Source organism: Canis lupus, chromosome 1 (genome assembly GCF_048164855.1).
Source record: "Canis lupus baileyi chromosome 1, mCanLup2.hap1, whole genome shotgun sequence".
NCBI lineage: Eukaryota > Metazoa > Chordata > Mammalia > Carnivora > Canidae > Canis > Canis lupus.
In genome coordinates this window covers 107549580-107562464 of record NC_132838.1, presented here as the reverse complement: position 1 = coordinate 107562464, position 12885 = coordinate 107549580, and the positions used below count along the sequence as shown (strand labels likewise).

The 12885-nt window shown below is 58.4% G+C and overlaps 1 protein-coding gene across 1 annotated transcript; it reads right to left on the bottom strand.

Moving 5' to 3' along the window:
• Positions 1-59: 59 nt before the first annotated feature.
• On the bottom strand, positions 60-10240 carry SLC17A7 (solute carrier family 17 member 7). Its single transcript, XM_072771541.1, has 12 exons — positions 10033-10240; positions 6020-6272; positions 4846-4964; positions 4439-4553; positions 4273-4360; positions 4031-4117; positions 3791-3933; positions 3079-3228; positions 2777-2909; positions 1998-2108; positions 1676-1803; positions 60-1482 (listed from the first exon to the last, which is right to left on the bottom strand). Exons 1-12 carry the CDS (start codon positions 10092-10094, stop codon positions 1189-1191), a joined length of 1683 nt encoding a protein of 560 aa, XP_072627642.1. The 5' UTR covers positions 10095-10240; the 3' UTR covers positions 60-1188.
• Positions 10241-12885: the final 2645 nt, after the last annotated feature.

Genomic DNA, 12885 nt, shown 5'->3' with positions numbered 1-12885 from the left:
AGGGAGGAGGGAGCTGGGGGCCCAGGCTCCTGTGACGGCCACCGCCAATGACGACTGAGTCTGTACACCAAAGCATTTTATTGGGAGTGGGGCAGGGCAGGATTTACAGTCACAGAGACACAAAGACACAACCCTGCTCCAGGGAAAAACATCCCTCTCCCCCAGCCCCATTCCCTTTCCTGGGATTCTGTGACTCCTCCTGCATATGCTCCCCAAATTCTTAGTCGAAACAAGGGAGTCTGAGAGGGGGAAGGATCCCAGATTTTGAGTCATTTAGCCCCTGAGGGACACAACAAATGGCCACTGAGAAAACAAGAGTAGTTCGGAACCACCCAGGAGAATAAAGTGCAAGGAATTAGGGGGAAGAGGGGCATCTTGAAACCACCACGGGGAAGTTCAATAATGGTGGCTTCACACCATTGAGTTAATGGACTTGAGCAGCCACTATTCAGACCTGAAAACGTGTCAGAAAAAGTGCATGGGGGTGGAAAGAGGCATAATGTTAAAACCACCGTCTGGTTTCCCTAGACATTGTGCTAAGCTAGGGAGAAGGTCTTGGGAAATTTGGTGCTTCAGCAGCATCTGCTGGTGGAGGGAAGGGGCGGGGGAGGTGGGGCGGGGTGGGGGGGGTTGTCTTGAAACTGCCATTCTCCCTCAGAAACGCTGGTGAAAATCGATCCCTAGAATGGCAGGGATGGACAGTTGGTTAAACCAACCTGGGAAATGCAAAATGGAATCAGGAGAGGTTTGTCATTTCTAGAGGAAGACCTTGAATGTTTCTTCTGAAAGGCGAGGAAGGCTGAGTGGTCTCAGGGGTTAGCCCGAGAGTCCCAGGGGTTCAAGGAGAGGGTGACGGAAGGGTGCCTCAAAACCACAAGAGAGTAAAAGATTGAACTGTCCATCCAAATAAAGCCCTGAAAGGAGAGATTTGAAACCACTGAGGCAGAACAAGTGGAGAAGGAAAATCTTTAGGAGAATTTGGGTATTCTCGAAACTGCCAGTCTGCAGCTTCACTACCCCTGAGAGGTGATCGGGAAGGAAAGAGGATTTGACAGCACTGGGGAAGAGGGCGAGTGCTTCTTAGGCCTGCAGCAGGACAGAGAGAACTGGGATTCCTTGACAGCCACTCAGGCCAGTGATGTGTGGAATGGAGGTCCTGGAAACTGCCATTCAGTGGGAGGCACATGGTCAGTAGTCCCGGACAGGGGGTGGGGGTCTTGGGGGCTGGACTGTGCTGTGTGTGGCCCCATAGGAAGGAGGGGGAGCGGGGGGAGCCCCAGGAGGCTCAGCCTCATCCTCCATATCGCTTTCATCGCTGCCAGCCAGCTGGTCGTGGCCAACGAAGCCACACTTCTCCTCACTCATCTCCTCAGGCTCGGCCCACGGCTGCTTCTCTCCAGAAGCGAAGACCCCGTAGAAGATGACACCCCCATAGTGCACCAGGGAAGCGATTAGGAAGACGTACTGCCACTCCTCCCGAGTCTGCGGAGGGGAGGACAGGGGGGAAGTGAAGTCAGAGGACAGAGAAACAGAAGGTGGAGCGAGAAACTGAGTGCAGAGCAAGGGAGACAGGTCCAGAGAGAAGCAGAAAGAGACCAGGAGAGGGCAGGGATGGAGGCCAGCGAGGGTGAAGCCCAAACTGGGAGGGCGAGCCGGTCGGGGCCAGCGCACGGACCTTGTGTTTGGTCATGGCCCCCACGATGATGGGGCACACCATGCCGGACAACGTGCCCACGCCGTTGGAGATGCCCATGAGGATGCTGGCGTAGCGCGGCGCGATGTCCAGGTGGTTCACGTTGAACCCTGGCGAGGCAAGTCAGAAGGCGACACTCCGACTGAGCCTCCCTCGAGTGACTCCTGCAGAGCCGCTCCTCCTCCCCCCATCGCAAACCCCACCCCCACCCCCGTCCCTCCCGCTCTTTCCAGGCCACCTTCCTGAGCCAGGAAGTTCCCCACAGAGCTGTCCAGAGTCCGCCAAGCGCGGAGGCGGTTCTCACCAGAGATGGCGAAGCCGCTGAAGCCCACCGCGAGGACCAGGAAGGAGATGGCCACGCCCTTGGAGTGCGAGTAGCCGACCACCAGCAGCAGCGTGGCTTCCATGCCGAAGCCTGCCGAGGGCCGGGCGACCGTGTCGTCTGAGCGTCGGCCGCCCCACACCGCCTCTCCTGCCCGCCTCCATCCGCCCAGGCCGCCCCCCCACACCTGTCCCTGGCTTGGTGCGGGTTCAGCCTGCCCAATCCCTCATTCTGCCCGCGCCCGCCCTAACCCCGACCCTCACCTCCCTAATCCTCCCTAACGTCCTTGACCACGTGCGCACAAGAGTCCCCACCGCCCCGGCTGGGCTCTCCTTGGCCCCACTCCCTGATGAAGCCGGGCCCTGAAGACGCAGGGTCCGAGCCCCACCCTTGCACCATACGCACCTTCCCTCGGTTCTCATTGATTAGTCACCGCGCCACCCAGACCTCTTCTCTCCGGGTGCCCCCCTCGCACAGCCCCTCTAGATTACCTAGTTCTGGTCCCGCTGCTCCCAGTCGCGTGTAGGCCCCGCCCTGCCAGGCCCAATTTGGTCTCGCTGGTGCCCCACTCGGATCGTCACACCCACCTTGCCCTTCCACCCTGCGGGCCTCGAGAGGGCAGCGGGAGACCATTCCATCCACTACCGCCTCAACCCGGCTCCGCCTTTTTGGACACGCCCCTGACCTCATCTCAGTCCTCCCAGGGTCCTGCCGCACAGCCCGGCTGCCCCGTAACCGGCTCGCGGCCCCGCCCCACTCACCTCCGCAGTTCATCAACTTGCGCACGTTAGTGGTGGACATGATTCGGCGGCTCCTCAGGAAGTCCGCGATCTGGCCGCCGATGGGCACGATGATGGTCATGACCAAGTGGGGCAACGCTGACACCAGGCCCACCTGCACCAGGAGAGTACAGAGCGAGGCTCGGAGGCTGCCGGCCGGGCCTCTCCACACTGTTCGTGCACCTCTGGCTCCTCCCTGTCCCCCGTTCCAACCTCTTGGGATCCAGGCCCGCCTGCTCCATCTCCCCCTGCAGCGCCCCCTGCCTTCCCTTCCCGGGCCCCACCTTGCTGATCTCGAAGCCGAACACCTCTTCGAAGTAGGCGGGCTGGGAGATAAGGAGTAGGTAGAACGTCCAGCTGCGGCAGAAGTTAGCCACGATGATGGCATAGACTGGCATGGACGTGAAGAAGCGCCGCCAGGGTGTGTTAAACTTCTGCAGGGCGGGGAATGGAGAGGAGAGGCCGCTAAAATACAGACGGGGGGGGGGGCGCTCTCCTCGTCCCTTCAGGGACTCAATTATAATCCCACAGAGACCCAGGATTTCCAACCTCACGGTGACACTTTAGGGCTGCAAGGGTCCGGACCCCGCGATGACCCTCAGAGACCCGTCAATGTGAGCCCAGAAATCTCTTTCCGTTCTATTATGCCCCCTAATTCCAGCCTCACTCACCCAAAGGTCTAAGCAAACTCCCCACATTCTAATCCCGATTCTGCTGGTTTAACCACGCCCCATAGTGGTTCTGGGCACTTCGCGACCTATCCCTGCCCTCAGCACCTGCTAATCCGTCCCCCCCCACCCCGCCCCGGGCTTTAGCTCCGCCTCCTGGATTCTAGCCCCGCCCACTGCGCGTCCCCATCCTGTCTCCTCTGAGAGTCCACAGGAACCCACCACCATCTACACACTGTGGAGGTTCGGAGCCCCCTTTTCTCCTGCCTCCCTGCCTGGATATCTTTCCTTACCCCACCACCCACCCCCGGCGGGCTTGGGCCCTGACCGTGACTGGGTTCATGAGTTTGGCGCTCTCGCCGATGGCGTCCTCGATATACTTGCGCTCCTCTTCGGAGATGCTGGGGTGCAGAGCCGGGGACTCATAGGAGACGAGCAGCCAAAACAGGTACCAAAAGATCCCGAAGCTGCCTGGGGGGGGGGGGGTCAGGAGGGGGATGAAAGCGAGGTGACGACCGGCCTCGCTCCGCCCCAGCGCCACCCGGACCCAGGCGTCAGGGCCCCTCACCGTAGACGTAGAACACAGAGCTCCATCCTGAGTACTGCACCAGGACCCCGGCGAGGGGCATTGCGACCACCGCCCCAGCATAGGAACCTGCGAGGGAGGACGCAAGATGCAGAACAGGCTCATCTATTCTCAGATCCGGGAACGCGGCCTCCCAGCCCCTGCCATTCTGGGACATAGAAGTACAGGTCAGGGTCCCTCCTCCCTTAGACCCGCAAGTCTGGATCCCAGCCCCTTCCTCTCACCGCAAAAGGCTGTTGTTGCCAAGCGACTCCGCTCTAAGGGCGGGGCCCATTTGCTCCAGATGCCGTGGCAGGCAGGGTACGTGACCCCCTAGGAAGGAGAAAACCAAAGTCAACGAGAAGAGGCTGAGTCAGAATAGGCACAGGATCATATGGAGCAGGGCTTTACCTCTACCAACCCCTGCAGGATCCTCACGAAGATGACACAGCCATAATGGACTCGTGCAGCCGAGGGGATCAGCATGTTTAGAGTGGATGTGGCCACAATAGCAAAGCCGAAAACCCTGGTGGGAAGAGTCCATAGTACGATAACAGGGTCCAGCTATCCCGCCAGAGCTAGGATTCTGTTCTTTCTGCCCACAGTGGGCCAGGCCTTGTGTTTCCCCAGGACCCCTGCCCCCACCTTTGTATCTCTTACCTTCCACAACCACAAGTCCCGCCTTTCTCTAAGACCCCGCCCCCGAACTCAGGCTCCTCCCACTCCTCCCTCCCAGGCGGCCACGAAATGCCAGGCCACACCTGTAGTCTACCCACACACTTGTAGCTCCCGCCCACCTCGGGACCCCAGCCCTGTACCTGTTGGCTGCGAATTTTTGGCAGATAAATCCTCCAGGAATCTGGGTGACAATGTAGCCCCAGAAAAAGGAGCCGTGTATGAGGCCAACAGTCTCTGGATCCCAGTTAAATTGAGCTTTCTGCGGGCCAAAAGGCACATCAATCCAGCGGCCGGACCCCAGGCTCTACCCCTCCACCAATCAGCGCAAAGATATTTCAGCCCTCAGCCAATCAACAACAAGGACCCCTCTTGCGCCCAAACCCCTGCCAAGTCGTCCTCCCTATTCTGCTCACCCAGGCTGCCAGGGCTGTCCTACCCTAGCAACGGGGCCTGTCGCTGCCTAAAAGCCTAGCTCTGCCTGCTTCCTTGCATCGGTGCCCCTTCTTTGAATGTGGAGGGGCCCATCAATAGGGTGGGGACTCTGTCTCCACTTACTTCTCTTAACCAACTTATCACCTGTTTGCGGAGTGACTGGGTGGGGTCTAGTCAGGGACAGGAAGCAGCCAAAGGGGCAAGGTAGGCCAGTGCCTAAATCAGACATTTTTCCTGAGGCAAGGGCACCGCCTACACGGAATTAAAATAAGGAGAAAGTGGGAAGCCTAGGTGGCTCAGTCGGTAGAGCATGCAACTCTTGATTTCGGGGTTGTAAGTTTGAGCCCCACCTTGGGCGTAAAGGTTACTTAAAATTTTTATATCTTTAAAAAAATAATAATTAAAAATAGGGAGAAAGTCTGAGATAAGGTGGGCTTTAGGTAAAGTCCAGAGCAGATGAAGCAGGATTTAGCAGCGACTAAACTTCAGAAAAGCCCGGATCAAAATTCAGGGTGGAGCCTGCGAGGGGACTGGGATTAGGATGTAACACCGGGACAGGCGTGGGTGGCAGATGGAGCAAAGTTGCTAGGAGGCCTACAATGGAACAGGGGCAGCACGTAGGAACTCTAATACCAGGGCAGAGTCTGCATTTGGAAATCAGGGACCTGAAATAAACAGGGGCGGAGCTTCATTTAGATCAGGGCCGGGCTTAGGAAGGGGAGAGCCGTGAGGCGGAGGAGAGCCAGGTGGGCGCACAGTTGCGCCGGGATGCTCAAGCTGGAGTTGGAAGGGGCTCGGCGGGGGGCCTCGCCCGGCGGAACGTGACATCATCAGCGGGAGTGGGCAGGTGGGCCCCGCGCGCCGGGCCACGCCCCCAACTACCTGCACCACCACGTGGCCCCCGCGGTGGGTCGTGCTGTTGTTGACCATGGAGACGATGGCCACGCCTAGGTTGCAGCGGATCCCGAAGCTAATGCAGAAGCCCAGACCGCTCATGATGGCGATAATGTAGCGGCGAGGGAGACCGAAGCAGGTGCAGTCCACTACCGGCGGGTCCCGGGTCTGCGTCGTCACGGGGCGCCCGTCAGCACTCAGCTCCAGCGTCTCTGCACCTTCCTGCCGCTTCTCCAGAAGGCTGCAGGGCCGCAAGAGTCAAAGACTCCCTAAGTCCAGGCCCCTGGCCCCCTCCTCCCCATGACACAGGAGTCCAGGGCTTTTCAAGACTCCTAACCCCGCACTCCCTCCTTCCCCAGGAGTCCAGCCCCTAGTTCCCATCTCCCCCCAGGATCCAGGAATCTGGACCCCCTCTCTCCATCCCCTTCAGGCCAGGAAATCACACTGCTGCAGACTCAGGTGTGGAAGCCCTCAATCCCCTTTTCCCCCAGCCGCGTTATCTCTCAACTCAGGAGTTTTAGACACTTTGTGATTCAAGGGCCTCTGCCCCCAGCCCCCACCCCGAGGCCCAGAGACTCTCTCGGGCTCCTTCTCCCATATATGAGTCTATTTGAGGAAGCAAAAGGCGCTAAGGAAATGCTTCAGCAAAGGTGTCAAAAGAACAGATGCTTCTCAGCCACGTCTGCTATATATACACCGACCGCCCTCCTCCCCTGCCCCCTGTGGCATTCCCTTCCCTGTTTCCAGGACCCAGGTGTGGGACAGACATGCAGTCAACTCCCTTTGAACACGGGAAGCCCACTCCCTGAGGGTGGGGAGAAGTCAGGCTCCCTGGAGTCCAGCAGCCCAGCCAGACAGCCCTGGGGAACCTTGAGTTCAGGCTGTCAGCTAGAGGGTAGGGAGGGGGAGTGGCAAGTGGTGTCCTGGCAAGGGACAGATGGCCCTGGTAGGGGGATTGGCTCAGTCCCCAGCGAGGCTCTCGCCCCCGCCCGTTCTGGAACCAGGATTGAGTCTGTGATGACGGAGGGTATTTGGAGAGCCACCTCACACCCAGAGAGAGGCTGCTGGGAAAAAGAGGTGCCCTGAAACAGGTGTGGAAAGACCCAAAAGGAAGAGGGCGACAGAGATGAGAGATGAGAGGGGAGCAGAGGCTTTAACATGGGTGGAGACAGTAACCTGAAAGAGAAGACATAGATGCAGAGACCCAGGACACTGAAAGATGGAGAGACCGGAGGACAGAGGAGAGACAAGCTGGGGACGTGATTTGTGAGATGCGGCCCCTCTCTGAGGCGGGTACGCAGCCAGGGGATCGGGCTGGATCCCAGGAAGGGGCTAGAACAGATGGAGGCGAGGGAGACTGGGACGGGGGAGGAAAGAACAGCCAGACGGTCTGGGGGGGAGGCGGGTGGAAGAGATGAGAGAATACAGCCACCCTTCCCATCCTAGAACTTAAGGAGGTTGGGGGGGCGGGGGGGTGGCTAAGAAACAGGGGTTGGAGAAAGAGACTGGGGGAGTGGATAGAACCTAGGAGGGAGGAGGAATGAAAGCCAGGGGTTGGTGGGAATAGATGACCCAGAATGAAAGTGCAAGGTGGTAGGGACTGCCCCCCATCCCGCATCAGAATGGGCCGCCAGTGTGATTAGACTTGGTCAGTGCGATTAGACTTTGACCCAGGCCGCTATCAGGTGCTATTTGACCCTGAAACTCAGGAGGTGATGGCAGCCCCTGAAATTTGATACTCCGTGGTTCATACTCCAGTGTGTCATATCTCTGACCAAGGCTTTGTAAATGGGATGTGGCAGGGGCTCCGGAATCCCCCATCTATAAAATGGGGGCAGGGGTAGAATGTGAGGTTACAATCAATGAGGGAACTTCCAGGTGATACTGATCATCTTGGGATAAGAGAACCAGGGAGGATGTGGCCCAAGGGCTTCCCAGAAGACAGGAACAGAGACAGGAGAGCCTGGAGGGAGGTCCTCCTGCCCTTCCTGGGTGCTGGAACTCAGGTCTGAGGACTGGAGGAGGAGAAGCTGCGCTTAGGAAGCAGTGCACCAAAATGGAGGTGTCGCAATCTCTCTGGGCCTCTGTGTTTGCTCCTCTGGGGTTCTCTGTCCACTCCCCGTTTCCCCTAGGCCTGCCTTTATGTCCCTGGGTACTCTTCCCATTATACACCTAAGGAAAAACTGAGGTTCAGAAAGCAGGAGTAGCATGTCCAAGGTCACACTCCAGAGTCGTAGTGGATCCTGATGGTTTCCTGGCCCCCAGTATTGCCCCATCCAAGGCCTGGCTCTCTGAAAGGAGGCACATTGGCTCCTGTCTCTCCTGCATCCCCCTTCCTCCCAGGTCCTGATCCCAGGTCGCTCTGGGTTAACATCTGCTTCCTGGGCTGAGAGAGTTCCCCACCCACTCTGGGATCCTGCATCTTGAGGAAACCAGCCTCGAAAAATGATGGCACTTGTATTTATCCATGGATTTCTCCCTCTTCTCAAACTAAGCCTCAGTTTCCCCAGCTTTGTCTAAAGGATTCAATGGAATCAGGGCGCTATGTCCAACATGGGGCATTCCTGTCTCTGTCCAACTATCAGAGTGAACCGCAAGGTTCAGACGCAGTGTTCTTCTCAAACTCCAGCTCTTTGGTGCGTGGCCTGGTGGGAGCTCTGAGCTCTGGGGTCTCCAGGGGCTCAGGAGGCAGCTGGAGAGGTGAAGGCACAGAGGAAAGAAACCCAGACACAGATGAGAAACTGAGAAGCAGGGACTGAGGGAGGGGGCCTGAGGCACGCATCCCTCCTGCCACCACCCTCCTTCCAGCCCCCTCCATCAGCACGTCTCTCTCCCTCTTCTGACTTCGCACTGATGTATTTTGAGAAACTCGTGAAAGGAGGCGAGAAAAAGGGTGGGGAGGGGCTGGAAGATTAGGAAGAGAAGGGGTGAGGTTATCTCCACTCCCCCCTCCCCACTGCATCATCCTCCTGCCCCCTCCCTTCTGTCCAGCTTATTCCCATCCCTCCAGTTCCTAGAGGGTGGGGGACCTATGGAGCTAGGAGGTGACCTGCAGTGAGCAGGACTAGTGTTTGTCTCAGAGGACTTGCATGGTCTAGGGAGATGGACAAAGGGTCAACTAAAGATGAGGTCGGGGCCAAGGGGACAGGGTCCGAGAGAATGGCAGCAGGGGCATGGTGCTGATGGGGCCATCTCCTCCCCGCACTGTGGCCAGATATTTTTAGGCTTCTCCGCAGCTGAGTAATTTCTCTGACTTGGAGCCAGGGATGGGGTTGGGGGTGAGAGGCTGGGGTGGGGAGGTGTTCAGACTGCCCTGGGGACACCCAGGTCACTGGGGTCATCTCCCTGGATGAAAGGAAGTCCTTCTTCCCTCTAACCTATATCCTCTGGAAAGTCTGCCATACCCCAGGAGCCTAATTTCTGGCCTGCAACTTCTTTCTCCTCCAGAGACCCAGGATACCCTGCTTCCCCTCCCAGCTTAGCTCTCCTCAAGGACAAGGACCAATGGGCCCCAATCCGCTTTAGCTTCAGATTAAACTCTCTGAGAGGTGGAAACTGAGAAGACACAGGAAGATGGAGACACCCAGGGTGGGGGATAAAAACCCAGAGCGAGGGCGACAGACATCTGAAAGGGGGGGAGGGTCAGAGACCCACAGAGGGGGCAGAGGTCCGACAAAAGGAGACAGAGTGAAGAGAAGTGAAGAGAAGAGACCCAAAAGTGGGGAAGGGGGTTAGAGACCCAAAGAGAAGGAGATAAGCAGTCCAAGGGAAAAAACGGGAAGAGTCTGGGATGGGGTGGGGCAGAAAAATGAACGAGATGATGGATGAGACCGGACCAGGGAGAGGGTACGGGAAGAAAAGAAGGGAGAAAACCGGACAGATGGGTGGAACCCCCATCCATGAGTATAGCCTGTCCATCTGTCCGTCTAGGCTCAGGTGGGAATGTGTGCCCTCCTCGGACACTCGGGCTCTTCCCCGCCCAGGACCCTCACCACGCTCACCGGTGCAGCCTCCCGAGGGCACGACCCGCTAGCTTCCGAAACTCCTCCTGACGGAACTCCATGGTGGCTGCCCTGCCGCCGGTCCCCCTGCCAATCCCCCCGCCCGCGGGCCCGGGCGGCCGCGTCCGGGTTCCCGGGGTCCGCCCCGGCCCGGCCGGCCCCGCAGCTCCGCTCGGGGGGGAAGGAGGCTGCGTGTGCTGGCTGCCTAGGGGCTGTAGCGGGACTCAGCGTCGGGGGCGGGGCGGGGGGGCTGCGAGACCCCGCCCACCCACGACAGACCACGCCCATATGGCTCTGGCCCCGCCCCTCGCAGCCCTCCAGCTCCGCTCTGGCCCCGCCCTTCCATTCCAAGGCCACGCCTCTGGGCTCTGAACTCGCTCCCGTGAGTTGCATCGCCCCAATTCTCTCCCTTCCCGGAGTTACTACCCCCGTCCTCCATCCCCACCCCCCAGCTCCTTCTATCCCTTTTCTCTCCTCCCGAGCTCTCTTGTCCACCTGAGGTTTCCCTCTCCTTTTTAGTTCGCCCTAATTTCGTCCTTGCGTTCTCGTCCCCTACGGTTCCATCTCCTGCGTTTTCATCCTCCCAGCCCTACCCCTGCGAGTTTCTGTGCCCTCCAGTTCCACATCCCGCCCCCCCCCCGATTTCCATCCCCATCCATCCCGCACCATCCTCAGTTCCAACTTCCTCATCCAGAGGGTGCTTTTCTCATTCAGGGGATTCTTTCCCTCTCCCCCCCGAAATCCGACCCGCATTTCGATCCACCCATCGTCCTCTCTAGTTCTTCCCTCATCCGGTTTCTTCCCTCTTGACTTCATTCACCTGTTTCCATCTTTTTAAAATTCTGTCCCCTTCCAGTTCTATTTCTCCTCGGGGTGCATGCCCCCCCTCCCCGGTTCCTTCGTCCTGGATTTCTTTCCCCTCTAAGTTCCAGCCCTGATAGTTCCACACCCGACCCCAGTAGCGAGCCCCATAATTCCCAACCACCCTGGAATCTGTATGGCCCTTTGGGGTTTGTCCCTCTCTCCCGAGTACTCTTCCTGCCCCTTGAGGTCTCACCCCTCCCTTGGGATCTGTCCCTGCCCTAATTTTTGCCCCCTTCCCCTGGAATCTGTCCGAGTTCAGTCTCCACCCCCCCCCCCAGGTTCTTTCCCTGCCCCCCCCCCAGTTGTATCCCCTCCTGCTGGGGGCTGGCCCCGCCCTCTTACTCCATCTCTGCCAGCCCTGCCCCTTGGGGATTGAACCCAGACTATTTCTCGGGTTCTGGCGGACAGGCAGGTCCTGCCTCTGCTCCTTTCGCCACCCCAGCCAGCCATGCTCCCCAGCGCTGAGTTCCCCTCCAGATCCAAGCCCCAGGAGGGTGCGCTGCTTTCCTCACCACCTCCCTGAGTCGGGCCGCAAATGCATTTGGGATTAAATTTTCATGATGTGGCATAAGCCCTCAAGGGGGTTGGGCGGGAGCAGCCGGCGCGGCAGGCGGGCGCCACGGACCCAATGGCTCGGTAGTCACTGCCCCACCACGGCCTCCCGTTTCACGCCTTGTCCCCGCTTGGGTCTCTTGGTCTCGCAATTTTGCCTGTTTGCGAAATCCCCGGATTCTCAGGGAGGGTGTGGCTGGGGGCTGCGACCCCAGGGTCTGAGGCAGGAGGGGCTGGAGACCCGGACTCTTGGGTCTGAGGGAGGAGTAGCCCGCGGAGCCGTCCACGAGCGCCACCCTGTGGCGGCAGAGTCCCCGGCGCGGGTGCGGAGGCGGCGGCCGCGGCTCCGGGCCAGGTGTGAAGGTGGAGCAGATGGTGAAGAGGAGGGAGTAGGAGGGGAAGCCCGGCCGCTGCCAAATCCCGGGCCTTCGTCGGAATCATCACCATGGAGACCGAAGAAGGCGGAAAGGACCCAGCTTCATACTTTTTTGGGGACCTGGGAATGAGTTCCTCGGCCTCCCACGGAGGGTCCCTGTGTGAACTACAAGTCCCAGCGGCCACTGGACCTCACCGTTTGCTTCGGAAGAGCCGCGCTCACCGAGGGCTGCTAGGAGTTGTAGTTCTGAGACACCAGGCTAAGGCTGCAAGGCGCCCTCTGGTGGACACGGCGCCACTTCGCTCCTTCACAGGTCCATCTGAGCCCTACCTTTTCACCTCCTCACCATCTACCCCTACCTCCCTACCCAATTCAGTCCGTTCTAACCTCACTGATCTCGCTGTTCTTGCAATATTTACCACAGAGGCTCCTCCATTTACCTATCCTCCCAGGACTCATTATGGAAGGAGAGAGTTGTCAATCATTGATTAATGCAACATTCACTGAGTTCCTACTAACTCTAAAGCGTCATCACACCACAGGGGCATACATACAATGAGGTAACAGTGGATACCAGACACTGATGGAGTAGGATGCTAACTCAGCCCGGGGAGATCAGAGAAAGCTCACTGAAAGGGATGACTTGGGAGGCAGGGGAGGGGGCGTCCACAGTACTTGCAGAGTCAGGAAGTGGGATACAGTTTGTGTGATGGTGATGTGAAAGCACCATCCCAGGAATGGGAAGCTTGTCAGGACGAGAGGTAGGAGAGGGTAGCGATGATGATGGCATGCATCAGATCACCAAACGGACTCAGGAAAGGGCAAGACAATTCGACGTTTCCTGGGTTTTACTGGAAGAGACAACACTGAGTAGAGGGAACAGCAGAAACTAAGAGAAGGTGCAAAACACAAATGTGGTCAGGATACCCTTCAGTGTGATGGGACTGAGTGAGAGGAAGAGTGGGAATAAATAAGGCATAGGGGTGTCTGACTTCAGCTCAGGTCATGATTTCAGAGTCCTGGGATAGAGCTCTGCATTGGATTCGCTGCTCAGCTGGGAG